The 26,149-nt window shown below is 56.3% G+C and overlaps 4 protein-coding genes across 5 annotated transcripts; 3 read left to right on the forward strand and 1 right to left on the reverse strand.

The window, feature by feature from the left end:
• The first annotated feature begins 415 nt into the window (after window positions 1-415).
• On the forward strand, window positions 416-13,478 carry LONP1 (lon peptidase 1, mitochondrial). Its single transcript, XM_065658962.1, has 18 exons — window positions 416-615; window positions 2,023-2,111; window positions 2,565-2,684; window positions 3,129-3,354; window positions 3,640-3,701; window positions 4,116-4,245; window positions 4,617-4,700; window positions 5,535-5,755; window positions 6,431-6,569; window positions 7,345-7,523; window positions 8,803-8,890; window positions 10,206-10,328; window positions 10,550-10,666; window positions 10,937-11,077; window positions 11,163-11,328; window positions 11,889-12,097; window positions 12,568-12,732; window positions 13,102-13,478. The coding sequence occupies exons 1-18, from the start codon at window positions 430-432 to the stop codon at window positions 13,264-13,266; spliced, it is 2,610 nt and encodes an 869-aa protein (XP_065515034.1). The 5' UTR covers window positions 416-429; the 3' UTR covers window positions 13,267-13,478.
• An 839-nt stretch (window positions 13,479-14,317) lies between these two features.
• RPL36 (ribosomal protein L36) lies at window positions 14,318-16,141 on the reverse strand. Its single transcript, XM_065658964.1, has 3 exons — window positions 15,938-16,141; window positions 15,037-15,171; window positions 14,318-14,447 (listed from the first exon to the last, which is right to left on the reverse strand). Exons 1-3 carry the CDS (start codon window positions 16,028-16,030, stop codon window positions 14,358-14,360), a joined length of 318 nt encoding a protein of 105 aa, XP_065515036.1. The 5' UTR covers window positions 16,031-16,141; the 3' UTR covers window positions 14,318-14,357.
• Window positions 16,142-16,701: 560 nt separating this feature from the next.
• On the forward strand, window positions 16,702-22,035 carry YJU2 (YJU2 splicing factor homolog). Its single transcript, XM_065658963.1, has 8 exons — window positions 16,702-16,807; window positions 17,077-17,177; window positions 17,458-17,602; window positions 18,035-18,169; window positions 18,504-18,685; window positions 18,983-19,103; window positions 20,311-20,476; window positions 21,272-22,035. The coding sequence occupies exons 1-8, from the start codon at window positions 16,784-16,786 to the stop codon at window positions 21,346-21,348; spliced, it is 951 nt and encodes a 316-aa protein (XP_065515035.1). The 5' UTR covers window positions 16,702-16,783; the 3' UTR covers window positions 21,349-22,035.
• A 601-nt stretch (window positions 22,036-22,636) lies between these two features.
• SHD (Src homology 2 domain containing transforming protein D) lies at window positions 22,637-25,928 on the forward strand. 2 transcript variants are annotated; one of them, XM_065699741.1, is made up of 6 exons: window positions 22,637-22,822; window positions 23,146-23,236; window positions 23,330-23,524; window positions 24,569-24,701; window positions 25,014-25,133; window positions 25,681-25,928. In XM_065699741.1, the coding sequence occupies exons 1-6, from the start codon at window positions 22,637-22,639 to the stop codon at window positions 25,865-25,867; spliced, it is 912 nt and encodes a 303-aa protein (XP_065555813.1). In that variant the 3' UTR covers window positions 25,868-25,928. The 2 variants fall into 2 exon arrangements, with proteins under 2 accessions (XP_065555813.1, XP_065555812.1); XM_065699740.1 differs by having other exon boundaries at window positions 23,146-23,524.
• The last annotated feature ends 221 nt before the right edge of the window (window positions 25,929-26,149 follow it).

Here is a 26,149-nt window from a genome sequence, read left to right on the forward strand (position 1 = left end):
GGGGCCCCGCAGCGCTGAGGCTGCGGCCTGGGCCCGAACCGCGGCACCTCCTCAGCGGGGCCGAGCGCGCCCCGCGCCCGCAGCCGCTGCCCCGCCCGGGCCGGGCCCTGAGCGCAGCGCCCCGCAGCGGCCGCCCCGCGGGGGCCGGGACGTGCGCGCAGCCACGCGCCCCCCGCGGCCCGCGCCTGCGCGCTGCGGCGGGACGGCAGCGGCGGCGGGGCGCGGGACGGCAGCATGGCGGCCGCCCGCTGCTTGCGGCTCTGCGGGCGCTGGCGGCCGGCGCTGCTCGGCCCCGCGCGGCGCCGCCTCTTGGCGGCCGCCGCCCCCGCCCCGGCCCCGCTGGGCCCCGCGCCGCCGGCCCGCGCCGCCCTCAGCTCCGCTCCGCCATGGCAGCAGCGCGGCCCCGGCGGGCCGGCGGGGGGGGACGCGATGGAAGGAGGCGGCGGGGAGGAGGGCGGCGGCGGCGGCGGCGGCGGCGGCGGCGGGGGGGAGGCGGGCGCGGGGCCGGCCATGACGGCGCTGACGCCCCTGATGGTCCCCGAGCACTTCCCGAACGTGCCGCTCATCGCCGTGACGCGCAACCCCGTGTTCCCGCGCTTCATCAAGATCATCGAGGTGAGGGCCCGGGGGCCGGCGCTGGTGGCGGCCGGGGGAGGCTTTGCGGGGCTCGGGCAGGAGGCTCGGGGGGAGCCGGTGGGTGCGGAGCGGAGCGGAGCGGAGCGGAGGGAGCGTCCTTGAGGACGAGCGCAGCGCAGGAGCCCCTGCCCTTTGCGGGCTCCTCGCAACCGCCGGGCGCTGGGGAGGGGCCGTTCGCGTCCCTGCGGCCCGGGCTCCGCGCCCCGGGTTTCACGAGTGTTGCGTCAGAGCCGGTAACGCCGCTCCCGGCGGGCAGGGTCTGCAGCCTTCAGCTGGCGGATGTGGCCTTGGGTTGGGCTCGAGGGCTCGGGTCACGGCTCCGGGAACGACGTCTGTGAACGGAGAGAGCCTGGCGGCGCCGTGGGGCAGCGCCGCGATGGGGATGGAGATCTCGGGGCGAGATCTTCCCCCCGCACCGCGCTGTGGCTTTTGGGAGCCGTGCATGTGCGTTCCCGGTCAGTTACCTTCGCTAAACTCCAGGCCCCAGGTGCCTTCTCCTCCTGAAATGCAGCTGCTTAGCAACAGGCACTCGTAGTTTTACCCCTCAGTTTACACCGAGCTGATTTCGGAGGCAATGGAACAGGAGCTGCATCAGGATTTTCCTGGGCCTGCACTGTTGTTTATCGTGATGTTTCTTCTCCTGATGGTATTTTTGTGCAGGGCCAGATCTAATTTGTGCAACTTTTAGTGCCTTTCCAGGTATGTTAGGTGAGGAAAATATTATATATTAGGATGATCTTCAGGCACACCCTCGTATGACACTTTCATGTACAAGTCATTCGTTTTAAACATGTCTTACATTGAGATAATTGTTAAATGCTTTCTCTTACCCTGCAAATTCACTGTGCTGCCATTTGGTACTTTATTTCCTGCAATATGAAGTCTCTCCAGTGAACGTGGAATTCTTTTCTCCTTAATGCCTGTGACACGCACAAGCGCGGTGCTTTTAGGCATTATGCAGAGTTAAAGCAGGTGTGCTGAGAACAGACCAACTGCAGTGGTCCTGCTCCTGCTGCTCTGTCAGGAGCATCCTGTTCATTGTCAAAAGATGCTGCGCGGGCTGGAGCAGCTCTGCTCTGGAGCCAGGCTGAGAGAGCTGGGCTGGGGCAGCCTGGACAAGAGAAGGCTCCTGAAGGGGAGACCTGAGAGCAGCTCCAGTGCCTAAAGGGGCTGCAGGGAACCTGGAGAGGGGCTTGGGACAAGGGCCTGTAGGGACAGGCCAAGGGGAATGGCTTGAACCTGCCCGAGGGGAGCCTGAGCTGAGCTCTTAGGCAGAAGCTCTTCCCTGTGAATCAGTCAGGGCTTCCCCATGCCTGGCTTTACACACGGGGGGGTGCAAAGCTTATGGAAAATGGATCCCTGATTTCGTACCTGTTGTTGTCGCAGGTGAAAAATAAGAAGCTGGTTGAGCTGCTGCGGAGGAAAGTTCGTCTCGCCCAGCCGTATGCTGGTGTTTTTCTTAAAAAGGATGACAAGTAAGTAGTTTCTCTTGATCCTTTTAAAAAAAGAGCTATTTCCATGGCTGGGCGGCATTTACTCAAAAAGCCATGATCGGAATTTCCCTGCCTTGGGTAGGATGACAGGAATTGTGATAGGCTTGGACCAGCCCATCTCTTACTCTGACAGTTTTCATTGCCACCACCAGCACTGCAGGAGCTCGAGTCTTGCTTTAGAAAAGGCTGTTTTCTGTGGAGGACTGAACCTGTGGCAGGGGGGGTTGGAACTTGGTGATCTTTAAGGTTCCTTCCAACCAAGCGCAATCCGTGGCTGGTGGGTGGTTTGGAAAGGGGCTGCGTGGTGGTGGCAGCGAGGATAAAGCGCAGTGTCCTTGCTCCTGAGGGCAGCGTAGATTTCTCCAACCAGTGACTTGTTTTGTGTCTGCTTACTCAGGATTCTGAATATCTCCTCCAATTTCTTTTCCTCAATAGCAATGAATCTGATGTGGTTGAGGATCTGAACGAAATCTACCAGATGGGAACATTTGTACAGATTCATGAAATGCAGGACCTTGGCGACAAGCTGCGTATGATAGTCATGGGACACCGAAGGTAAGTGCTTGTATTACCACCGCATCTCACCGGCCTCCCAATACCTAAATCTTTTAACCATTAGAAATCTGGTTTTGTGGTTCTCTACCTGGTTTAAGCCAGCAACTTATGATAAAGGTGCAGTCAGCTGCCCTTAGCCTCTCATTCACCCCCAACAGGCTGAATCAGTGCTCAGTTAACTTTTCTTGTAGGGCAACTTACTCGCTGTAAATCTCTTTGTAAATCCTATCAGGGTCTACCACTTGATCCCTACTTTTTTACTAAATCAAGCCTTATTTTGAATAAAAGACCAGCAGCTCCATCTCGTCAAAACCTGTACAACATCACCTTTGTCAAAGGTTGAAATTTGACTTCAAATACAACTTAGGCTCTTTTCATGCTGAAAAGCTGAAATCGCACATAACAGAGGGGAATTCATTGTACCTGGTTTCTTTTGGGTTTCAGGATTCGTATAAACAAGCAGCTGGAGGTTGAGCCTGAGGAGCCTGAGAACAAACAGAAAAGAAGGAAACAGAAGCGCTCCAAGAAAGAGGCTGAAGAGGAGCCTGGAGCAAAGGACCAAGCAGTGGAATTGGTACTAGATCCTGTAGCTGCTCCCTCGCAAGAAGTTCTCATGGTAGAAGTAGAGAATGTGGTTCATGAAGATTTTCAGATCACAGAAGAGGTCAAAGTGAGTGAATTAATCCTACAAGCCTGAGCTTGGCCTCTAGAGCTGCACCCACATTTCTTGCTTAAAAGGAAAACTTCTAAAATCAGGCTCTAATTTCACACTTCAGAAACCTCTCCTTTCTCTTAGGGTCACTGCATGAGGGGCTTCCATGACAATAATGATTTTTTTCATGACAACAACTCCCCCTGCACCGGCGAGTTTGGGGAATGTCAGTCCTGTTTGCACTGAGGCATTGTTTGTCCTTTTCCAGGGTTTTTGCTGATGAAATTTGTGTTGTGTTTATAGGCTCTGACTGCAGAAATTGTCAAAACCATCCGGGACATCATTGCCCTGAACCCCCTGTACAGGTACGTGTTTCCTCTGCTGCCTGCTTTGGGTACAGCACAGGATAGGTCCTATGGCAGGTGACTGGGATGTAAGTGAAGCTCATTGCAACAAGTATCATGGCCTGATCCATGTAACATGAGCATAGGAAGAGTCCTGGCATACTGACAACCAAAAATTTTACATAACTCTTATAAGAGCATTCCATATGTTGGGGTTTATGTATCAGAGATCATTCCTTTTATCAAGTGATTTATGCATTGTTACTGAGTTTGTTACTGAGTGCTGGTTAGCCAAGTTTTTAAGAAAACAGTTCTTTGCTATGAAACTGAGCTGTGTTTCATTTCTTTACTCTGTCATAAGAAGTAAATAACTCTGTAAAGATCCTCCCTTATGAGTTTAACAAAGCAGTTTGTGTTTTATTACCATTTTTTCAGAGAGTCTGTACTTCAGATGATGCAGGCTGGACAGCGTGTGGTAGATAACCCTATCTATCTCAGTGACATGGGTGCAGCACTGACAGGAGCAGAGTCACAGGAACTTCAAGACATCCTGGAAGAAACAAGTGTAAGATGAAGCTTTTAACTAAAGCTGTGCTAGCTGAATTGGAAGTGTGGCTGTTATACGTTATGGTTTCTTTACCAGGCCTCGGTACAGAGGAGACTTCAGTGCTATGTTTGATACTGTAGTATCACTGACTAGGTTTGTGTTGAAGGTTATAGTGAGTCATTAATAAGTTGCCCTTAGGGAAAGGTAGTTCTGCATTGTTGGTGGCATTGCTTGCATGATGCGTAACTGCTGCAGGCTTCATCTTTCCTCATCTGCAGGTGCTGGAGATTTCTCCCAGGCAGCCTGTTGGAGCTTTTCATTCTGTTTCTCCCTGGGAGTTGACAGCAGTTTTGTGTCTGAACACTCATTTTGTGTTTTATCTTTCTCAGATTCCCAAAAGGCTTTACAAAGCCCTTTCCCTCCTGAAGAAGGAATATGAGCTGAGCAAACTTCAGCAGCGTCTTGGAAGGGAGGTAAGGTTTTCAAGTAACATACACCTTGTCTGTATTTCTGTCATATCCACTGCTGATGCTTAGTGCAGCCAGCGAAGTATTTTAAAGCAAATCGATGGTCTGTTCTAAACAGCAATGACCATTTTACACTGACATTAGCCAGGTCTTTGTTATGGGCAGCCATAGTATGCTTGTGACCAAACTGGGATGTTACAGACTGGAGGGATGCAGTACAAGGTGGGTGAGAAAACATTAGCTAGTTTACTGGGCAGAAAAGGTTGTGCTCAACACTATAAGGCCTAATTGCATGTAGCTGCTAGTGGTGTCCCTTAGGGAGTCAGTAAGAACCTCCTCAAGTTCTGCAAAAGAAACTGATAGTCCCACAGCTGGGTTGGAATAATCCTGTGCCACAGGACAGGCTGGGTACCACTGAATAGGAAATAGCTTTGCTGGAAAGAACTTCAAGGCCCTGATGTACAGGAAGCTGTCCATTAGCTCCTGTGGCAAGGAAGGCCACTTGCATACTGGGCTCTGTTTGCAGTTGTATAGACAACAGGTTGAGAGAAGTGGTTATTCCCCTTTATTTGGCACTAAGGAGATCACATCTGGCTTACTCTGCCCAGGTTTTTGTCTCCCCAGCATAAATGAAACCTCAAAGTACTGAATCACAGCCAGTGGAAGGAGCTGGAGTATGTCATAGAGTCACTTTTTGTATTAAAACATGCTGCAAATGATCTTCAAGTAGTGTTTTCAGTTGCTGCAATGGTTATAACAGAAGTATTTGGAAGCATTTGATTGACGTTTGATGGGTCGTACCAGGAACAGAACAGTCACTGTGGTTATTGCTTTGTCCAGGTTGAGGAGAAGATCAAGCAAACCCATCGCAAATACCTTCTCCAAGAGCAACTGAAGATCATTAAGAAAGAGCTGGGTCTGGAAAAGGAGGACAAAGACGCGATAGAAGAGAAATTCCGGGAGCGACTAAAGGATTTGGTAGTGCCAAAACACGTCATGGACGTGATTGATGAAGAGTTGAACAAGTTGGGTTTGCTGGATAACCACTCTTCAGAATTCAAGTGAGTGCATGGCTGTGTCCTCTCCTGTCAGGGGTGTTTGAGAGAATGAGAGAAATCAATACAGTTCTGGGAAGTTCATACCTTAAGAGTTCCTATGGGGTTTTTGTCATAGTTGTTATCCCTGAATTCAGCACATGATCCCGTCCGAGATATGGGATTGTTACCCAAATCTCCTTTGTTTCACTGTAGTTTACCTGTTGATCATTTTAGGTCTTCTCCTGCAGTTTAATGCTGTGGATAAGAACTGTGCAGTTCGTTCCCCCTCATGAAACATGTCGCGATTCCTTCAGCTCTTCATTTTGGCTCCACTCTCTTGTAGTTAGGTGTTTTCATTAGATGGGGGAGAAGAGAAACCTCAGACAGGAATCAGCCCCACACCACGAAATCCTGCAGGGAATGTGTGTGGAAAAGTCTTGGTCTTTGGATTTGTGTTGGGGGTTCTTTGTCTCAGGAAAGCAAAAGCTTCCTGAAAAAAACCTTTGATTTTGGGGAAGGGAGCAAAGATCAGAATGAAAGGTTAGCAATGACTGCCCAGATACTGATGTTCTTTTCATAGGCTCCCTTCCATGAGTAGCTTATATCCCACTTGTTCTGGCTGAGGGGATTTTGGAAGGCAGAGGAGGAAAGCATGAGCTGATTGTTGTCAAATCACTGTCATTTGTGTGTTTCCATCAGTGTTACACGGAACTACTTGGATTGGCTGACATCCATCCCATGGGGAAAGTGTAGTGAGGAGAACCTGGAGCTGACCAGAGCCCGAGCAGTTCTGGAGGAGGATCATTATGGAATGGATGATGTCAAGAAGCGAATTCTGGTAAGGCAGGAATAGGCAGTGTGCCCCATATGACACTGTGCTTAGCACATGGCAATTTGGATGTGTTTCAGGTTACAGCTTTCCATTGAATTTGCATTAATTCATGGATCAAAGCTGTGTGCAAGAGCACAGTGTTCTGTAAGCAGTTCGTGTGTTTAATTGTTCATAGCAATAAAGGTCATATTCTGATTTCAAACTGCAGTATACTCCCGGTTTATTTGCTTTGCTGCTGAGTGCTGAGCAAGTGGGTGAAAGTCCAAGAGAAGCAGTCTCTGTTTTAATCCATTTGTTCAGTGAGTATTGCAATGGTTCTGCTTGCCTGGCAAAGCTGCTGCCTTTCAAAACACGCAGAACTGCAAGATGAAGAGGGGAGAAGTTAGCAAAGGGCACGTTTGCCTCCCGGCCTTTACCTGTCCCTAGAGTTGTGTTGGATGCTGAAGGGTTTGTAGTCTGACATACAGCCCTCACAAGAAGCAGATAGGGTGGGTTTCAGGGTTGCCTTGTTCCCCGATTTCTTTCACTTTTGCCTGAGGGTGCCCCATCCCACCTTGCTTGCTGTGGTTAGGGAAGCTGAGGCATCTAAACTGTGTAAATAACCAGAGGGCAAAGAGGTGCACCAGCATCCTTACTTAGCTTCTCCCCTTGCCTTCCCCAACTCTTCTGAGGACCAGTTTTGTGTGATGCTCATTCTGTAATCGGTGCTTGACCTGCTAAGTGTGTTTTGGTGTTGGGGCACTTGCCCTCTGTTCACTCTGGTTCTTCATCTGCTCTGCAGGAGTTCATAGCCGTCAGCCAGCTGCGAGGGTCCACCCAGGGGAAGATCCTGTGTTTCTATGGCCCCCCTGGTGTTGGCAAAACCAGCATTGCCCGTTCCATTGCCAGAGCCCTGAACAGAGAGTACTTCCGCTTCAGTGTTGGAGGGATGACGGATGTAGCAGAAATAAAAGGACACAGGTGAGTATAACCTGAGCAGTTTCTCTATCCAGTGCTTGTTGTTACTAATGTGGGCAGCATCGGAACCCAGCTGAAGTTGATGTAATTTACATCTCTGTTCTGCCAACCCTTGCTGACAGGCGTTGGGATATAGGAAAAAAAGGAGAGCAAAGGGTGGAGTTTGGAATATAAATCCTATTTGTGTCTCTTAAGTGCAGTTGCTCCCTGTTTCTTGTGTATGCTTCTGGAAGATCTTTGAAAAGCTGTGTGAGCTACCCAAAAGTGTTGGACTAATGTCAATTGCTAATTCATGTCTGTCTATAGATGCCAGCACTGGATAATAGTGACAGATTGAACAGGATCATTCACATGTTCAGATGTGATTGACTCTTGGTTTCTGAATAATCAGGTGGGAGGTGCTGCATGAGGAAAACTTGGGAAGGAGAACATTCATGGGGAGAATAAGAAGAAATTAATACAAACTCGACAGACCCGACCCTGCCAGGGTGGTTTTTTCCTTCCACATACACCTGAAAACAAAATTAGCAATGCCTTCAACTAGGAAGAGTAGCTGCTCCTCAGTGTGAACTGAGCCTGTGAGGTTCTGCCCTGTATGGTATGGAAGTAGATTTAATGTTTACAAAGGCCTGCAGGGGCAGGCCAAGGCTTTAACCTGCCCGAGGAGAGACTGAGATGAGCTCTTAGGCAGAAGCTCTTCCCTGTGAGGGTGCTGAGGCGCTGGCACTGGGTGCCCAGAGAAGCTGTGGCTGCCCCATCCCTGGCAGTGTTCAAGGCCAGGCTGGACACAGGGGCTTGGAGCAAGCTGCTCCAGTGGAAGGGATCCCTGCCCGTGGCAGGGGTTGGAGGTGGAGGAGCTTTAAGCTCCCTTCCAACACAAACCAGGCTGAGAACCAGCATGTTCTCTGCTCTGCGCCTCTTGGCATTCACTCTGTTATTACCTTCTTGCTTTGCTTCTGCATGTTCCTGGATGCCAGTTCCATCTAGCAGAATGATTTACATTTCTTTACTGACAAAACCAAGAAGTCACTGTTCAAACAGCTCTATACTCAGCATTACCTCTTCCCTTCCCTCTAATTTAAAAGTGGTTAAAACTAAAGATAAAAACTGCCAAAATTAATGTCTGATCTCTACTAGGAACAGACTCGATGGGTCTTGGTGCTTAGTATTGTGATGGGTAGACTTGTTTCCCAGCAGGATATACCTGTTCCATCAGCTACGTTCTGTGTTGTGTGATGTGTACTCTGCAATGGTTCCCTAAATACAGTCTCTGATAAAACAGGAGAACATATGTTGGAGCTATGCCAGGAAAAATCATCCAGTGTCTGAAGAAGACCAAGACAGAGAATCCACTTATCCTTATCGATGAGGTAATGTACCTGATCTTTCTGCTAGTTTTCTCTCATGGATCAACTCTTGACCCAAATAGAAAAAGTGAAGCAGCAACTCTCCCCAAAATCCCAGGTTTGGGGGTTTAATTTACATGTTGCTGGGCTCTCAAGTTCTTTGGGTGACAGTGACACAAAGACCCTTTTGTTTTCTCTTCCCTGCCTCGGTGTGGGTACATCAGTGTGCACAAAACCGAAGATTATCAGAGACACTCACACTCTCAGCAGATCTAAAGCAAGACTCTTAAGGAATAAGATGCTTACAGCCAGTTTGTGGTCTGATTTGAGGATAAATGAGTCAGGGCTACCAGCCTGTGGAAAATCAAATAGGGACAGGACATAATAGCAGGTTTTTGGGATAGACTGAAGTTATCTCTACCTTCCTTGCGTGCCATAGTTGGGAAAGACCCAACAGAAGATGGGAATGGTATAGGGGGACCAAGACACTGGGTAAAGAGTTGCAGTGTAATGTAACCAATGAATATCTTGATTTGAAAAGTAACGAAACCTTTAGGTCATGGCACTTTTAAAGTGGTGGTGGTGAAGAGCCTTGTGTTGGCTGCTGTAGCAAACTGTGTTACGTCCATCTAGTTAATACTTACGGAGAAAAAGCAATGGAGAGCGGCCCTGGTTTGGCATCTCCTGAGGACGTGAAGAATCCTGAAAGAGGCAACAACCTTGGACATGGTCCTGGGCAGCTGGCTGTAGGTGCTCACCTCCAGAGCAGTGGGGTTGGACAAAATCATGGAACCACAGAGTGGTTTGGGTTGGAAGGGACCTTAAAGCTCCTCCAGATCCAACCTGGCCTTGAACACTGCCAGAGATGGGGCAGCCACATCTTCTCTGGGCACCCTGTGCCAGCGCCTCAGCACCCTCACAGCTTCTCTGGGCAGATGGTTTTGAGAAGTCCCTACCAGCCTCAGGGAGCCTGTGGCTCTGTGAAAGCAGCAGTCGCTACCAGAGCTGTGATAAGTGCCTGTGTATGGGCACTTTGCACCTTGGGCAGAGTGAAAAGGGTTTCTGGGCTCACATATCAGGGGACTGATACAAGCCAGCACCTTGTAGTCCTCATAGTGCTTTTCTACAGCACCGTTAAAATCTGTGTCTCCTCAGGTATGTTGTGCTCATGTAGTGGCTTAGTAGGGACTTGGCTGAATGCTCAGAAACTGCCAGACTGGTAGTGGCTGTTTCTGAACAAACACATGAAGGTTTTCAGATGCAGCCATGAAAGAATCTTCGCATGAGAACTTACTGTGGTCTAAAACTTCCTGGAGCTTTTAAGGTTTTTCTCCCATAGGTGGATAAAATAGGAAGAGGATATCAGGGGGATCCATCCTCAGCCCTCCTAGAGCTCTTGGACCCAGAACAGAACTCGAACTTCCTGGATCATTATCTTGATGTTCCTGTGGATCTATCAAAGGTATTTCTCTCTTGTGCAAAGGCTGTGGAGCTGGAATGTATGAATGTGAATCACTGCAGAGCAATCCTGTCCATGAAAAGATGCTGATGGCTTAGTTAGATGGGATTGAGACACGAGTGCTTCAGCCTTTCAGACAGAAAAGCACACAGCTGAAGGACTGTTGCTTTGAGTAAAGCAGCAGGTTAATGAAAATGCTTAACAGGATCTTGTAATGCTTCCAGGTACTTTTCATTTGTACTGCCAATGTAACAGAAACCATTCCAGAGCCCCTGCGGGATAGAATGGAAGTGATCAACGTATCAGGATATGTAGCAGAAGAGAAACTTGCAATTGCCGAGGTAAGAGAAGCCACTGATGCACTGTTTAATCACATCTGATAATTCAGATTCAGGCTTAAATAGTTAAATCCAGCTGTGTCCAGAAAAACCCAGACATGTGGCATTTTGCACAGAGTTCCTCTGATTTGAACACCCAGTTAAAGGAACTCCAGTGTCCCCTGGGCTGTGGATTCCAGCAAATGGCATTGAGCATAATGAAGTGGTGAACTGGAACCATCAGGCTTTTGTCAGAAGAACTAAGGGAAGCATGCGGGGGATTCTTTCTTTCAGAGGTACTTGGTCCCTCAAGCACGAGTTCTGTGTGGCTTGGATGAAAACAAAGCCAAAATCACATCCGATGTCCTGACTCTTCTCATCAAGCAGTACTGCAGAGAGAGCGGGGTGAGGAATCTCCAGAAACAAGTGGAAAAGGTGAGGGGAAAGTTGTGTGTCACCGTGACCATTGTGCTTCAGCCTCCTCAGCTCCTCCTACAGCAGAAATCACTGTCTCACCCAGGTATTGAGGAAATCTGCCTATAAGATTGTGAGTGGAGAAGCAGAGACTGTGCAAGTGACACCCGAGAACCTGCAGGACTTTGTAGGAAAGCCCATCTTCACCGTGGATCGCATGTATGAAACCACTCCTCCAGGAGTGGTGATGGGTCTGGCCTGGACAGCGATGGGTGAGACAAAATGACTTGGGGGTTAATGTCTACATTTATGATCTTCCAGATGGAATGTGATAGTCAAACTGAAGCCAGTGAACTTCTACCAGCACCATTAACTCATGTGGCCTTTTAGAGCCTGACTGCTTCTTCCCTGAACAAGGGGCCCTTTCTTATTCCCTTTCCCCAGGTTCATTTTAGCCTCAGGCCAGCATATTTTCCCTTTATGCTCCGTATCCCATATGAAGCACATACATTAGGAACAGCAGTGACTAAAGGCATAAGCCTGTTCAGAGAGGACAAGACCTTGTCCGCTCCCTTAAAAGCAGGAGGTCCCATTCTGAGTTAAGGCAGGGCTGAGCCTTCCCTGGATTACTTCCCTACTAACTTGGGGAAACACAGCAGAGGATACGACTCCTGCATCCTCTAATTGACAGTGGGTGGAATTGAAGAGGGAAATGATGTCTCAGCAGAGAGCCCCACTTCCAAACTCCTGCCATTGCTTCTGCATCACTAAAACCTTCTGATTTTTCCTTTTAGCTTTTTCTCAGAATGTTGGTTCTCTTTTCTTTCTTTAGGAGGTTCCACTCTGTTTGTTGAAACATCCCTGAGGCGACCCAAAGACAAGGAAAACAAGGATGGGTCCCTTGAAGTAACAGGGCAGCTGGGAGACGTAATGAAAGAGAGTGCCAAGATAGCTTACACATTTGCAAGAGCCTTTCTGATGCAGAAGGATCCCAACAACGACTTCCTCATGTCTTCCCATATCCACTTGCATGTGCCAGAGGTAAACTGATGCAGAGTACACAGAGCATGCACAGCAGCCGGGCTGGCTTGCTCCCCTGAAATGAAGCTGGGAAGCACTTCATTTGTGTGCAGGATACCCTCTTTTCGCAGTAAAACCTGGGCGGGGGGGATATAAAAGCATTTTCCTCTGGATCCCATGAAAGCATTCCTGTCAGCCTGAGTTTGATCTCAGATAAATCCAGACTGTCACTCGTTCAGGCCTAGATTTTGTTGGGCTTTCTAAACTGAATGTGCTCTTCTGCCTTGAGTGATTTTCAGGTTTGTCCTCCACTGGTTTGCATCTCTTTGTGCTCTCTCCCTTTTGTGCTGCTCACCTCTGGTACTTTGTTTTCATGGTTGGCTTAGGCCTACAAAAGCTTCAAAGGATTCATGCTCTAGTTTTTGCTGGTGTTGCTAAACATGAATGAGCTAAAGGCAGGAGGTTGTGATGATTTGCTCTCTTTTATCCAGGGAGCAACACCAAAGGATGGACCAAGTGCAGGGTGTACCATAGTAACAGCTTTGCTATCACTGGCCATGCATTGTCCAGTGAGGCAGAACGTGGCCATGACTGGAGAGGTGTCATTAACTGGAAAAATTCTTCCTGTTGGTGGAATCAAGGAGAAAACTATTGCGGTGAGAGCTCTCCTCTTGTCCCTGTGCACTGGGCTCCGCAGTGACTGTCACAACCACAGTGGTCACTGCTGTACTGGGAGAAACCTGCTGGGGGGACGTGGGGATCTTGGGGTTGTCTCTGGCTGTGAGGAAGGAGATGGGACCTCATCCTTGCAAGAGCATCTGTGGTGATCCATTTACTGGACTGGTGGAACTAAGGGAGATGTAGAACATGATCCATCCTTAGTGCCATCTGTAAAGAATCCCCTTGCAGAATAAGGGCAGATTGTGCTCCTGAACAACTGTGTTCTTGCTGTCTAAAATGAGTGTTTCTAGGAGGCGGATTGATCCCTAGGACTCACCAGCCTCCATCCCGTTGTTCTCCTGCAGGCGAAGAGGGCGGGTGTCACCTGCATCATTCTGCCATCAGAGAATAAGAAGGATTATTACGACCTTGCTGGATTCATTACAGAAGGACTGGAAGTGCATTTTGTTGAGCACTACAATGAGGTATTTGATATAGCATTTTCTAAGCTGGATTCTGGTGGAGGATGATGTTCAACAGTCCCATGGCTGGAAGGTGGTTTGTCCCCGAATGCTCAGCCCCCCTGCGAGAACTGGGGTGAAGTAAGTGGGACATGGAGCTATTGCTGCTGAGCAGCTGCTGAAATGAATTATGGCTTTACTAGAGTAAAATATTTCTCACTCTTCACTATGGAATGATGATCCAGTTACGTGTTTCCAATAAACTGTGACATTTTACGTAAGGAATGTGCATGTTTTCAGCCACCAGCCCTGGAGCCTTTTTACCACTGCTCTGGTCTCTTTAATTACAGATTTTTCAGTCATTGCTCTGCAATTAATTAATGCTGATGGAGGAAAAAACATTTAACTGCAAGCATAGAGCTTGGGGGTGTGATTCAGAGATCACATTCCTGAGGTGCTGGCAGTGGCAGTGCCTTGCAGAAACCTCTCCCTGTCTTGGCTTATAAGGGGAAACTAAAATTCCAAGAGCCAGTTCAGAGCTCATGCGTTCAGTGTGCTCAGGCAGACAAGAAGCTGCCAGCATCCTGGCCTGTATCGGCACCAGTGCGGCAGCAGGGCCAGGGCAGTGGCTGTGCCCCTGCACTGGGCACTGGTGAGGCTGCACCTGGAATCCTGTGTTCAGCTCTGGGCCCCTCACTACAAGAGAGACATTGAGGTGCTGGAGCGGGACAAGAGAAGGGCAGCAGAGTTAGTGCAGGGCTTGGAGCACAAGTGTGATGGGGAATGGCCGAGGGACCGGGGGGGGTTCAGATGGAGAAGGCTCAGGGGGTACCCAATCGCTCCCTACAACTGCCTGACCAGGGCAGTGCTGCAGTCACTGTCCCTGGAAGCATTCACACTGCAGACAAGGCCCGCGGTGCCATGGGTTAGTGGTGGCCGTGGCAGGGCTGGGGGACAGCTGGGCTTGATCTCATTTCCAGCCCAGCCGAGTCTGACTGAGCTACTGAGGGACACGTTTCTCCCCACTAAATCATGCGTCAGCACCATCAGAAACAACTCCAGGCTTAAAGCCAGGGCAGACGTGGACAGGCTGAAGCAGAGGCACCGTCAGTCACTGCACTCCTCTTGTAAGGACTTTATTGAATTAGAGATTGTGGAACTCAGTCCTTCTTTGCAGCAGCTTTCCTCATGGCTGCCAGGACATTGCTGAGCTCTTCCCGCTTCCGCTTAGCCCGGATGTGAGTGCCGACCTGAGGGCAGAGCAGAGCAGTCAGCAGCATGCCAGCAGGAAACAGACACAGCTCCCAGCTACCCCAGGCATCCACTGGAGAGGAATTCCCTTCATTCCTTCACCCCAAACTGTAAACTCCTGGTAAGCTCAGCCCCCACTGGCCAGGGCTGGCCAGTCAGGAGCTTCTCACCAGTGCATCTCATTGTACTCAGTTATTTGGGACAAGGTAAAAGCTGCCCTCAGTGAACCCCCAACCTGGTGAATGCTTCCCAGCCTCCATCCCAGGATTTTATTTCCTCTTCCCAACACCAGATTTGCAAATGATGCAGAAAGAGCAAAGGCAAAGTGGGGACTCCTGGGCCTTGGGGCCCTTGTGGTTATCTCCCACCCCATCCAAGGAGCATTCCCACCACTCTTTTCAGCCCAGAGAAGCCGTGGCTGCCCCATCCCTGGCAGTGCTCAAGGCCAGGCTGGGCACAGGGGCTTGGAGCAAGCTGCTCCAGTGGAAGGGGTCCCTGCCCGGGGCAGGGGTTGGAGCTGGAGGAGCTTTAGGGTCCCTTCCAACCCAAACCAGTCTGGGATCCTCTGACCATGACTGCTTGACCTACCCGTTTCTTGATGAACTTCAGAGCACGTTTATCCTTGGAAACTTTCAGCAATTCCATGGCACGTCTCTCGTAGGGTGCAAAGCCGCACACTTCCCTGATCATGTCTCGCACAAACTTGGTGTGTTTGGTCAGGCGCTGCAGGAGAAATCCATGAATCCAAGAACATCAGAGGTGACTGACTCAGACCGGAGCGCAAAGCACCCTGGCAAACACTGGGCTGAGGCCGCACTGCGTTCAAGGCCAGGTTGGACACAGGGGCTTGGAGCAAGCTGCTCCAGTGGAAGGGGTCCCTGCCTATGGCAGGGCACTGGAGCTGGATGAGCTTTAGGGTCCCTTTGAAGCCAAACCAGGCTGGGACTGATTCAAACACCACATTCAAACAGTGTTTCATCAAAGCAGGCAGAAGCTGCCAAGTGCAGTTCCCTCTTTGTGAGCACATTCCCTGAACGTGGGTAACTCCTGATACTGCTCATTACCACAACCTGATACTGGTTTGGGGGCACCTGCTCTTACTGACAGGAGCCGCTTGTTTGCTGGCCGCATCCCCACTGTGCTTGACATGCATCTGTCATTCCTCCCGGCCCGCCCCGCCCGGACCGGCTGCTTCGCACCCATCCTCCCGGGTTCAACGCCTCCTGGGACTCAGCCCCTCCCGTTCAACCCTCAAACCCCACCCCTCCTGCGGCCGCCGCTGGCCCCGGCCCCTGCAGCTCAGGGGCTCCGGGCTCCACGCCCGGCCCCCCCCAACGGAGCCACCTCGCGGGGGCTTCGGGCTCGGGCGGTCCCGAACCAGCAACCGCGCTCCGGTACCACGGGTGTCCGGTACCACGGACCGGGGCTCGTCCCTCCCGCCAGCCCCGGGGCACGGGAGCAGCCCGCACCGGGCCCGGCTCGTACTCACCCCGCGGCGGCGGCACTGCCGGGGCTTGGACACGTTCTTGGTCACCTTGTAGCCCTTGTTGAGGCCCACGGCCATGGGGTACCGGATCGCCATGGCTGCGGGCCGGGACGCTCAGCGCCGCCGCCGATGGACGCGGATCCTCACCACGGCCCCGCCGCTGCCCGCCCGCTCCGCAGATGGCGCCGCACCGGAAAGACGGAGCGCCCGCGGAACGCTGGGACAGCCCCTCCGGCGGAGGGACGCTCCATGCCCATAGAGGCGAGATGGGAGGGCGACCCCTGGCGGCGGGTGGTTCTCTCCCCCCGCAGCCCTGCTCCAGCTCTGGGGCAGCAGCGCCAGGGGGACGTGGAGCTGCCGGAGCGAGGGCAGGGGAGGCCATGGGGATGCTGCGGGGCTGCAGCAGCTCTGCCCTGAGCCAGGCTGAGAGAGCTGGGCTGGGGCAGCCTGGACAAGAGAAGGCTCCTGAAGGGGAGACCTGAGAGCAGCTCCAGTGCCTGAAGGGGCTGCAGGAAACCTGGAGAGGGGCTTGGGACCAGGGCCTGTAGGGACAGGCCAAGGGGAATGGCTTGAACCTGCCCGAGGGGAGACTGAGATGAGCTCCGGGCAGAAGGGGCTGAACCCCCGAGGAACGCGGCAGCCCCGGCGGAACCTCCGAGCGGGCCGCAGCGCCGCGGCGGGCCCCGCTGTGTGGGGCACCACGCCCGGCGGGGGCGCCAGCCAATAACAGACGAGGATTAGCGAACCCGCGGCTCGCTGCACCAATGAGAGGCGGAGGGAGGCGGGGCTTCCCTGCGGAAGCGGCGCTCGGTGCGAGGGGCAGCGGCGGTTGCACCGGGTCCCGCAGCCATGTCGGAGCGGAAGGTGTTGAACGTGAGTCGGGGGGGTGCCCCGGTTGGGGGGGGGGGGGCTGGCGGTGTCTGCGGGTGCGGCCGGCGCTCGGAGCAGGGTGCTCGGTGGTCCGGGGGTTGGGGGGCCCTGAGGGGGTCTGAGGCCGGGAAGGGGGTGTTTGGGGCGGGGACCCCTGCGCTGGGGCAGCAGGGACGGGTCGGGGGGCTGAGGACGCGCACCCAGCGCCGCGCCAGCTCGCACTGCTGCGGGTGCCGGTGCCCAGCGCGCACGCCTCTGCTCTGTCCCTGTAGAAATACTACCCCCCGGACTTCGACCCTGCGAAGATCCCGAAGCTCAGGCTCCCGAAGGACCGGCAGTATGTGGTGCGGCTCATGGCCCCCTTCAACATGCGGTACGAGCGGCCGTACCGGGCAGCAGGGAGCGGCTGTGGGAGGGAAGCTGCCTTAGGAATGGTTTCCCCTTCATACAGTGCAGAGGAGCTGCTGGCAGCGGCTGTGGGGGACAGAGCAGGAGGAGGGGGATGAAAGCGAGGGAAGAGGTGCTGCGGGGGGGAGCACACTTCAACCAACCGCCCCATTTCCAAAGGATGAAAGCCCCGAAATAAATTGGGCTCTTCTTGGTCTGTTCCCCTTCCCGTTATGGGTTATGAACCTTTCTCTTTCCTTTCCCAGCTGCAAGACCTGTGGGGAATACATCTATAAGGGGAAAAAGTTTAATGCCCGTAAGGAGACTGTGCAGAATGAGGCGTACCTGGGGCTGCCCATCTTCCGCTTCTACATCAAGTGCACGCGGTGCCTGGCAGAGATCACTTTCAAGGTGCGATATGTCCTGGGTCTTCTGTGCTCTCCCTCCGTGGGGAGGTTGTGCAGGCTGTGGCCATTGCTGGGTGCTGACCCTGTGGGGAAGGGGTGTTTGCTGGGGTTTACCTGCAGTATGGGTGTGCTGTCGGGGTTAGACTAAAGCCAAAGCACAGCGCTGCGCTGCTAGCAAGGAAATTAACCCTGTCCCAGCAAAGACTGGGGCTGAGCATCTGCTCTTTGGTTTATGACCCCTTATCGTGGCTGTTTGTGGTTCTGAAGTGTCTCTCCCATCGGTGGCTGGGCTGCAGCAGCAGCGCCAGTTGGAGAAACAGGAGGGCTGTGGGTGATTGTCTGCCCCTGTGGTGAGGCTGACACTGGGAACTGTGTGCATGTGGCTCCACAAGTGGCCACAGGATGGCCCCGGTGGTTTTCCTGGTTTGTTCCTTAGACAGATCCCGAGAACACGGACTACACCATGGAGCATGGGGCCACGCGCAACTTCCAAGCTGAGAAGCTCTTGGAAGAAGAGGAGAAAAGAATGCAGAAGGAGAGGGAAGAGGAAGAGCTCAACAATCCCATGAAGGTAGGAGAACGTGGCAAACCTCTGCCCTGGCTGAGGGCACCTGAGCAAAGCAGGTGGCTTTGTAGCCATTGGCTTCGTTCTTCAGGCTCCCAAGGCACTGGTGTGCTCTGGACAGGCAGGACACAGCTCTCCGCTCTCAGGAGGTTTCCTCCTGTGCTAGCGCTTTTAACAGGCCGCATCTGTACCCAGTTTTTCCTGTCCTGTTAAGAGCCCAAAATGAGGATGAGGACAATGATGATGATCCTCTTAGGGCTTCCTGCCCTGTACGGGGTGGGGAGGTGGTGCTGGCAGGTTCTTCTAGCTCCGATAATCCCATTCATCTCTGGTCACCCAGGTCCTGGAGAACCGAACCAAGGACTCGAAGCTGGAGATGGAAGTTTTGGAGAACCTGCAGGAGCTGAAGGAACTCAACCAGCGCCAGGCAAACGTGGACTTCGAGGCCATGCTGAAGCAGTACAAGGAGCTCGAGGCGGAACAGAAGCGCAGGGAGCAAGAGGAGGATGAGCAAGAGATCAAGTGAGTGGGCTGGGAGTGCACCCTGAGAGCAGCTCAGAGAGGGCCCTGCCTGAGGGGCTGGAGGTCATGGGAGCTGCCTGCGACCCTGAGCGGGCTTTGAGGAGAATGGGGACAGTTTGTCATGGCAGTGTTTGGGGGGGTGTCGTGGCTCAACCCAGGACAGGGGGACAAAGTGTCCTTCAAAGTGTGACTTCTTAGGTGGATCCCATTGCAGCGCTGCTGGCTGCCAGCTGCCCTCACCGCAGGGAGCAGGGAGCTCTCACCCAGCTCTCACCCTGGGTGCCTCTGTCCCTGCAGAGAGATGCTGGAGCAGGCGCAGAACCGCCGGCTCCTGGTGGACTCCGACTCTGACGAGGAGCCTGTGAAGCCACACGTGAAGGCCGAGGCCAGAATGAACCCCACAGACATCCTGCAGGAGGTGAGTGGGGGCAGAGGCTCTTCCCCCAGCCCAAACCCCCTGTCCCGGGCTCTGTGATGCTGTTTTGTCCCTGCTCTGTGCAGTGCTGGAGCCTGATGTCACGCTTGAGCAGCTCCAAAAGGCCGTGTCCCCGTGCACTGGGCTGGAAGGGGATAGGGATCAGTTGGTGATTTTAGACCACATCTGCTGACAAAGGCTGGGATGGAGCTGCCCCCACCTCGCTCAGGACGTGGCTTCCCTTTCAGCTCCAGCAATTTATAACATTCCCCACAGGGAATTCAATCAGCAGCAAAGTTTTCATTAGCTGAATCGGTGAAAACACTAAAGCCCTTTCATTTCTTGAGGGGAAAATATACATGGAATCATAGAACCAGAGAATCAGCTGGGTGCAAAAGACCTTCAAGATCACCAAGTCCAAGCAGCTTGCAAAGGATGGGCTCGCCTTTGCCTTGGTCATACTCGAGGCTCCATTTCAGTGCTCTGAAAATCACAGCAGTGAAACAACCACCCCTCTGCTGGGACAGCCCCTCCTTTGCTTTGGTTTTGTCCAAGCTGGTGATGTGCAGAACAAAAGAGCTTTCAGTGCCTGGCTCACAGGGGAGGGATTATCCCCACAGACAGGCCCCTGCAACGCTGCTCTGTGGTGTGGATCCGTGTCTGGGACCTCTCTTGGGTTGGGGGAATCAAAGCTGCTGTGACCCTGAGTTGGGCTGGGTTAATCTGAGCCATGTCCCCTGGCCCAGCGCTGATCCTTGGGCCGTGGGGACTTGGATTCAGTGGCAGGACCACCTGCAGGCCCATGGTGCTGCTGCAGGGCTGGGGGGGCAGCCCTGGGGTTGGATGGGGCTTGGAGCAAGCTGCTCCAGTGGAAGGTGTCCCCACCCGTGGCAGGGCTTGGAGCTGGGTGAGCTTTAAGGTCCCTCCCAACTCAGACTGTTCCATGGTTCTATGCTCTGTCTCCTCAGCATCCCATGGCCACACAGGGCTGGATTCAGCTCTCCCAGGCAGTGGCACCTTTGTCTCCAAGGGCTGTTCTGCATCCGTTTGTATTCATACCCGTGTTGTCTGTAGCTTGTGCCAGTCACTATAGGGCAGAACACCCACCTTGGCTGCTCAAGCAGCTGTCCCATGGCTCTTGCTGTTTGTGCTGCTGGTTTTACCCCTCCTTCCCCTCCAAGGCCCCTGACCCCCCTGTTCCACTCTGCAGGACCTGCAGCCCCAGAGGAAGAAGCCGAAGACTGAGAGCTGGGAGCGGAGCGTGGGCAAATTGAACACCAAGTCCCAGCTGGCCGGGCTGGTGACAGTGAGGAAGCAGAAGCCAAGTCCTGCCCTGGCAAATGGCACGGGGAGCCAGGAGACCACGGCCAGCACTGGTAACTGCCCGTGCAGGGGGGTGCCCTGAACTGGGCCATCAGGGAGGAGCCTGGCAGCACGCACATGGTGTTCAGCTCTGTCTTCAGAGCATCAGTGCCCTCAGGTCGAGCTGTGGGACAGATGGGCCCACAATGGTGTGAGAACAGGGCGGGCTGTCCCTGTCTCCAGATGTCCTGGGGGAGGAGAGGCTCCTTCCTGGTCCTTGGCTGTCAGCCAGGGCCTTGGAGACAGAGCCTCGGGGCCAAAAGCTTCAGACAAGTATCCTGGTGAGCCCGTAGGGTGCTGGGCACAGTCACAACAGCGAGATAGGGATGCAAAAGCAAGAAGATGGCTTTGTTTGGGGGCCTGATTATAAAACGTACCAAAGTGCTGGAGTTTGGAAGCTTTAGAAAAGCAAGCGGAAAGGCTTTCCAGCACCTCACCATCATCCGCTTGTCCTGGGAACTGTCCATGCATTTAGGGCAAGAGTCAATGCATTGATCAGTTCTGGGCTGGTTGGCCCCAAGCCTTTGGCTCGCTAAGTCCCTCCAGGGAGCTCCTTAGGGCAGGGCTTGGAGTTGCCCTCCCTGGGCTTTCCCAGCCCCTGCTCAGGCAGAAGAGGGTTCGGTGAAACCTTGGGGCACCCTTGGCGCTTCCTGCCCTGCGGGAGGCTCCAGCATAGGCCTGGGGTCTCTCAGCCCGGTTCGGCCTTGTCCTGGTGGGATTCCAGGCGGGCGGCTGGGGCACCGCGGCCCCGGCGAGGGAGGTTTGTGCCGCGGGAGGGCTGCCCACGGTGGTCTCTGCTCTGCTCCCAGGCTCGGCTCCCACCGCCGCGTCCTCGCTCAGCTTGTTGGGGGTGTACGAGGACAGCGAGGACAGCGCAGGGGACTGACGAGGGCCCCGGGTGGCGGCTGCTCCTGCTTCCAGAGCCCCAGGAGGAGCTGGCACCGCAGCGGGGGCCCAGCGGGGCTCCCGGCCCGTCTGCACCCGCAGCACCTGCCCTGCCCGGCCCAGGGTCTGCGTCCATCCTCCAGCAGGGAGCAGAGCCCGGACGACGGCTTCCTCGCAGGAGGACGTTGCTGCCGTGCCGCAGGCTCCAGCCAGCCCTGGCAGCACCGTGGGGCCCAGCCCTGCACCACAGCGGCTTGGGAAGCACCAGGGCCAGCCCAGGACTGTGCCTTTGTCCCTTCGGGTGGCACCCACTGCCCTCACCCCTCTGCTCCAGTTCGTGATGCACCAACCTGCCCGCAGCAGTAAAGGGACCTCAGGGCCTTTCTTCCCTCCTCGCCTGCATCCCTGTGGGGAGCAGGGGGAAGGTGGGTGCTCAGCACCCCTCTTTTGCTGCGGGAGGATGCCCCTCACCCTATCTCAGGCCCTGGGTGGCTCCTGCCCCCGCTATGGGGCTCAGGGCCTGCTCTTGCAGGGTGAGCTCTCATGTCCCTCGTTGTGCTGGGGGGGGGCACATTGTGTGGGGTCAGGGCTGCCCCCCCGTGCCCCAGCAGCTCCCTGCTGGACCTCCCCGCGGCTCAGGGGGTTCCTCTGCGCTGCAGCAGCCTGGCAATAAATTGGATCCGTCTGAGCCGGTTCCTCCTCCATTGCCACCGCGGTGCCTGCGGGGGGGCCGCCTGTGGGGACCTGAGAGCAGCTCCCACCCGTCCCAAGGGCTGCAGCACCCTGGGTGCCCCCGTGGAGCCAGCGCCAGGCCAGGGTCCTGGGGAGGGACCTTTGTTCTGGGAGCACAATGGGGGGGGGCCCTTCCGCCCCTCCCAGTGCGGCCCATGGGGCTCCCCCAAAGGGCAGGGGGGGTCAGGGACCCCCATATGAGTCCCTGAGGGGGGGTGTCCGTGTTCCCCCTTTTCCCTGTGCCCCGGCCCCCAGCAGCAGCCGGGGGGGTTCTTGCGGCCGGGGGGCACCCGCTCGTGTCCGGGGGGGCCGGGAACCCCCGCTCCCCTGTGGGGGGGTCCCGGTGGCTTCTCCCCCCCTCCCCCATCACCCCCCTCCCCCATCACCCCCCCCCCCATCCCCCCACATGGGTTCCCCCCCCCCCCCAAGCGAGGCGGGGTTGGGGGCTGGGGGGGGGGGGGGCCGGGGGGCTCCGGTCCGCGCGGCGCACGGCGGCGACACAAAGCGGCTCCGGGCGGCGGCGGCGGCGGCGGCGGCGGCGGGGGGGGGGTCCCGCCATGGCCAAGTGGCTGCGGGAGTACCTGGGGCGGGGGGCGCGGCGCTCCCCCCCGCGCCCGCCTCAGCCCGACTACAGCGGCCCCGGCCCCGCGCCCCCCGGCGCTGCCCCCCGCGGCCCCGCGGCCTCCCCCCGGCACCGGCTCGTGCGGGTGGCGGGCGCGGGGCCCCCCCGCCGCGCGGAGCAGGTAGGAGCGGGGATGCAGCGGGGGGGGGGGGGGAGCTGGGGGGGGAACCGGGGGCCCCGCGGGGCGTGAATGAGCCCGGGGGGGGGGAGCACGGACCGGGGGCAGGGAGGGATGGGGGGAGGTGGGAAACGGGGAGAGGGAGACCCCCCCCAAGGGGAGCGGGGGATGGCGGCGGGGGGGAGCGGGGCTGGGGGACAAAGGGAGCGGGCGGGAGGCAGCGAGGAAGGGGCCGGGAGCAGCGGGATCAGGACCGGGGGAGCCGCGGGGGTGCCGGGGGGGGGGGGGGGGTTCGTGGGTCCCGTCCCACCGCGGGCACCGCGCAGGGCCCCGGCGAGAGCGAGTACTCGGAGCCGTGCGAGGGGGAGCAGGAGCCGGCGCCCGAGGGCGGCTGCGAGGAGCCCGCGGAGGCCGCAGGTGGGTGCCCCCCCCCCCCCCCCGGACCCCCCCCCCCCTCCAAGGTGCCCCCCCCCCCCCCCCCCTCCATGTCCCAGCGCCTCCTGTCCCCAGGGGCCCGGCGGGGGCGGCCGCGGCGGGGCCCGCAGCTCTACGACACCCCCAGCGAGGAGTGGGAGGCGGCCGGGGGCGGCCCCGGCGGGGGCCGGAGCCGCGAGAGCCGCCTGCCCCGCGACGACGAGCGCCCGGCGGATGAGTACGACCAGCCCTGGGAGTGGAAGCAGGACCACATCTCCCGCGCGCTCGCAGGTGACGGCGCCGCGCACCCACGGGTGCTGCCACTGGGGGACCCCCGCACCCCTGGGTACCACCCCTTGGGTCCCCCTGCACCCGTGGGTACCACTCTGCCATCTCCCAGCACCCATGGGTACCACCATTGGGGTCCCCCTGCACCCATGGGTACCACTCTGCCATCTCCCAGCACCCATGGGTACCACCATTGGGGTCCCCCTGCACCCATGGGTACCACTCTGCCATCTCCCAGCACCCATGGGTACCACTCTGCCATCTCCCAGCACCCATGGGTACCACCATTGGGGCCCCCCTGCACCCATGGGTACCATCCCGGGGTCCCGCAGCATCTGTGGGTACCACTCTGCCATCTCCCAGCAGCCATGGGTACCACCCCTTGGGTCCCCCTGCACCCGTGGGTACCACTGGCATCTCCCAGCACCCCTGGGTACCACCATTGGGGTCCCCCTGCACCCATGGGTACCACCCCTTGGGTCCCCCAGCACCCATGGGTACCACTCTGCCATCTCCCAGCACCCATGGGTACCACCATTGGGGTCCCCCTGCACCCATGGGTACCACTCTGCCATCTCCCAGCACCCATGGGTACCACCATTGGGGTCCCCCTGCACCCATGGGTACCACTCTGCCATCTCCCAGCACCCATGGGTACCACTCTGCCATCTCCCAGCACCCATGGGTACCACCATTGGGGCCCCCCTGCACCCATGGGTACCATCCCGGGGTCCCGCAGCATCCGTGGGTACCACTGTGGCATCTCCCAGCACCAATGGATACCACCCTGGCATCCCCCTGCACCCATGGGTACCATTTCTGGTTCCCCCAGCACCCATGGGTACCAGTCCGGGGTCCCCCAGCACCCATGGGTACCATTCCGGGGTCCCCCAGCACCCGTGGGTCCCACCCCCTGGGGACAACCGGAGACCATGGCAAGGCAAAGCCATGGCGGGGCCATCTGGAACATTCCCTTGCGGTCTGACAGCGAGCGGTGCCCCGCAGCAGCAGCACCCATAGGTGCTGACACCCTCCTTGTCCCCCCAGTGCAGTTTGAGAGCCCCGAGCGCTCCCCCAGCCTGTCCCGGCAGCTGCCGCGGCCCCCTCGGCCCCCCCCGGGCACCGGCTGCCCCCCCAGCCCCCGGCACGTGGACACCTCGCTCCCGTTGGAGAAGCAAGTGTGAGTCTGGGTCCCTCCTCCATGGGGCACCGTGGTGTGCAGGCAGCCCCCTGGGGTGCAGGGACCCCATGGATGGGTCCCCGAGATGCTGGGTGCCCCATGGGATGGATGGGTGCCCGTGGCGTGAAGGGTGCCCCATGGCGTGCTTGGTCCCTTTGGCACGGCTGGCTGTGCCGCGCCATACCCGGTCTCCACAGTGTAGAAGGTGCTCCCGTGGGGCACTTGATGCTGATGGCTCCATGCGGTGGGGCTGGTTCCCCACGGCACGGAGGGGGCCCCATGGCGCAGGGGGGTGATGCCGTGGCCGTGCAGGTGGTACCACGGCCCCATCGGGCGGGCGGGCGCCGAGACGCTGCTGGCGCTGTGCCGGGAGGGCAGCTTCCTGGTGCGGGACTGCGAGACCAGCCCCGAGGACTACTCCTTGTCCCTCAGGTGAGCGCGGGGCCGGCGGGCGCCGGGGATGGCCCCAGAGGGGCTTCTGTATGGAGGAGCCATGAATGTGGCGTTGCACCCGTGTCATTGCGTGTCGTTGTGTGTCATTGCGTGTCGTTGTGTGTCATTGCATGTTGTGTGTCATTGCATGGCGTTGTCATTGAGTGTCGTTGTGTGTCATTGCATGTCGTTGATTGTCATTGAGTGTCGTTGTGTGTCATTGCATGTTGTTGTGTGTCATTGCATGTCATTGTGTGTCATTGCATGTTGTGTGTCATTGCATGTTGTGTGTCATTGCGTGTTGTTGTGTGTCATTGCGTGTTGTTGTGTGTCATTGCATGTTGTGTGTCATTGCATGTTGTGTGTCATTGCATGTCATTGTGTGTCATTGCATGTTGTTGTGTGTCATTGCATGTCATTGTGTGTCATTGCATGTTGTGTGTCATTGCATGTTGTGTGTCGTTGCATGTTGTGTGTCATTGCATGTTGTTGTGTGTCATTGCGTGTCGTTGCGTGTCACTCACTGCATCCCCATCCCATCCCGCAGGAGCAGCCACGGCTTCGTGCACGTGAAGCTGACGCGGACACGGGAGCACCACTTCACGCTGGGCCGCGCCGGCGCCGCCTTCCCCTCGGTGCCCGCGGCCGTGCGGCACTACACAGCGCGGGCCCTGCCCGTGCGCGGCGCCCGCCACCTCTCCCTGCTCTACCCCGTGGCCGTGCAGCCCCTGTGAGCAGCAGAGACCCCCCCATAGGGACCCCCCAGCCTCCCCCATTAAAGCCAGCGCACGCCCAGCCTCACCCTGTGGTTCGTGGGCGCAGCGACGCTCCGGGCCCTCTTGGTGCTCGGCTCGGTGCTGCCTCGGGACCCCGCAGGCGGTGGCTCTGTCCCCGGGTCCTGGGCTCCTGCCCTTGTCCTACCTCCCCCGCGGCCTCCAGATGAGCCCCCCCATCACCACCGCAACCCCTGGGGCGCTGCTGGGGACTCCCCCATCAAAGCCGAAGCACGGGGGCGG

The sequence above is a fragment of the Lathamus discolor genome, chromosome 21 (genome assembly GCF_037157495.1).
Source record: "Lathamus discolor isolate bLatDis1 chromosome 21, bLatDis1.hap1, whole genome shotgun sequence".
NCBI lineage: Eukaryota > Metazoa > Chordata > Aves > Psittaciformes > Psittacidae > Lathamus > Lathamus discolor.

What these genes read in the sequence shown, in the direction of transcription:
- LONP1 (XM_065658962.1), top strand. Translation starts at nt 430, where the DNA reads ATGGAAGGAGGCGGCGGGGAGGAGGGCGGCGGCGGCGGCGGCGGCGGC. An exon ending in AGATCACAGAAGAGGTCAAA is followed by an intron (nt 3,355 to 3,639) that starts GTGAGTGAATTA and finishes TTGTGTTTATAG; the next exon opens with GCTCTGACTGCAGAAATTGT. An exon ending in AGAAACTTGCAATTGCCGAG is followed by an intron (nt 10,667 to 10,936) that starts GTAAGAGAAGCC and finishes TCTTTCTTTCAG; the next exon opens with AGGTACTTGGTCCCTCAAGC.
- RPL36 (XM_065658964.1), bottom strand. Translation starts at nt 16,030, where the DNA reads ATGGCGATCCGGTACCCCATGGCCGTGGGCCTCAACAAGGGCTACAAG. An exon ending in GGCAGTGCCGCCGCCGCGGG is followed by an intron (nt 15,172 to 15,937) that starts GTGAGTACGAGC and finishes TTTCTCCTGCAG; the next exon opens with CGCCTGACCAAACACACCAA. An exon ending in TGAAGTTCATCAAGAAACGG is followed by an intron (nt 14,448 to 15,036) that starts GTAGGTCAAGCA and finishes CTCTGCCCTCAG; the next exon opens with GTCGGCACTCACATCCGGGC.
- YJU2 (XM_065658963.1), top strand. Translation starts at nt 16,784, where the DNA reads ATGTCGGAGCGGAAGGTGTTGAAC. An exon ending in CGGAGCGGAAGGTGTTGAAC is followed by an intron (nt 16,808 to 17,076) that starts GTGAGTCGGGGG and finishes CTGTCCCTGTAG; the next exon opens with AAATACTACCCCCCGGACTT. An exon ending in TGGCAGAGATCACTTTCAAG is followed by an intron (nt 17,603 to 18,034) that starts GTGCGATATGTC and finishes TTTGTTCCTTAG; the next exon opens with ACAGATCCCGAGAACACGGA.
- SHD (XM_065699740.1), top strand. Translation starts at nt 22,637, where the DNA reads ATGGCCAAGTGGCTGCGGGAGTACCTGGGGCGGGGGGCGCGGCGCTCC. An exon ending in CCCCCCGCCGCGCGGAGCAG is followed by an intron (nt 22,823 to 23,145) that starts GTAGGAGCGGGG and finishes GGCACCGCGCAG; the next exon opens with GGCCCCGGCGAGAGCGAGTA. An exon ending in CTCCCGTTGGAGAAGCAAGT is followed by an intron (nt 24,702 to 25,013) that starts GTGAGTCTGGGT and finishes GTGGCCGTGCAG; the next exon opens with GTGGTACCACGGCCCCATCG.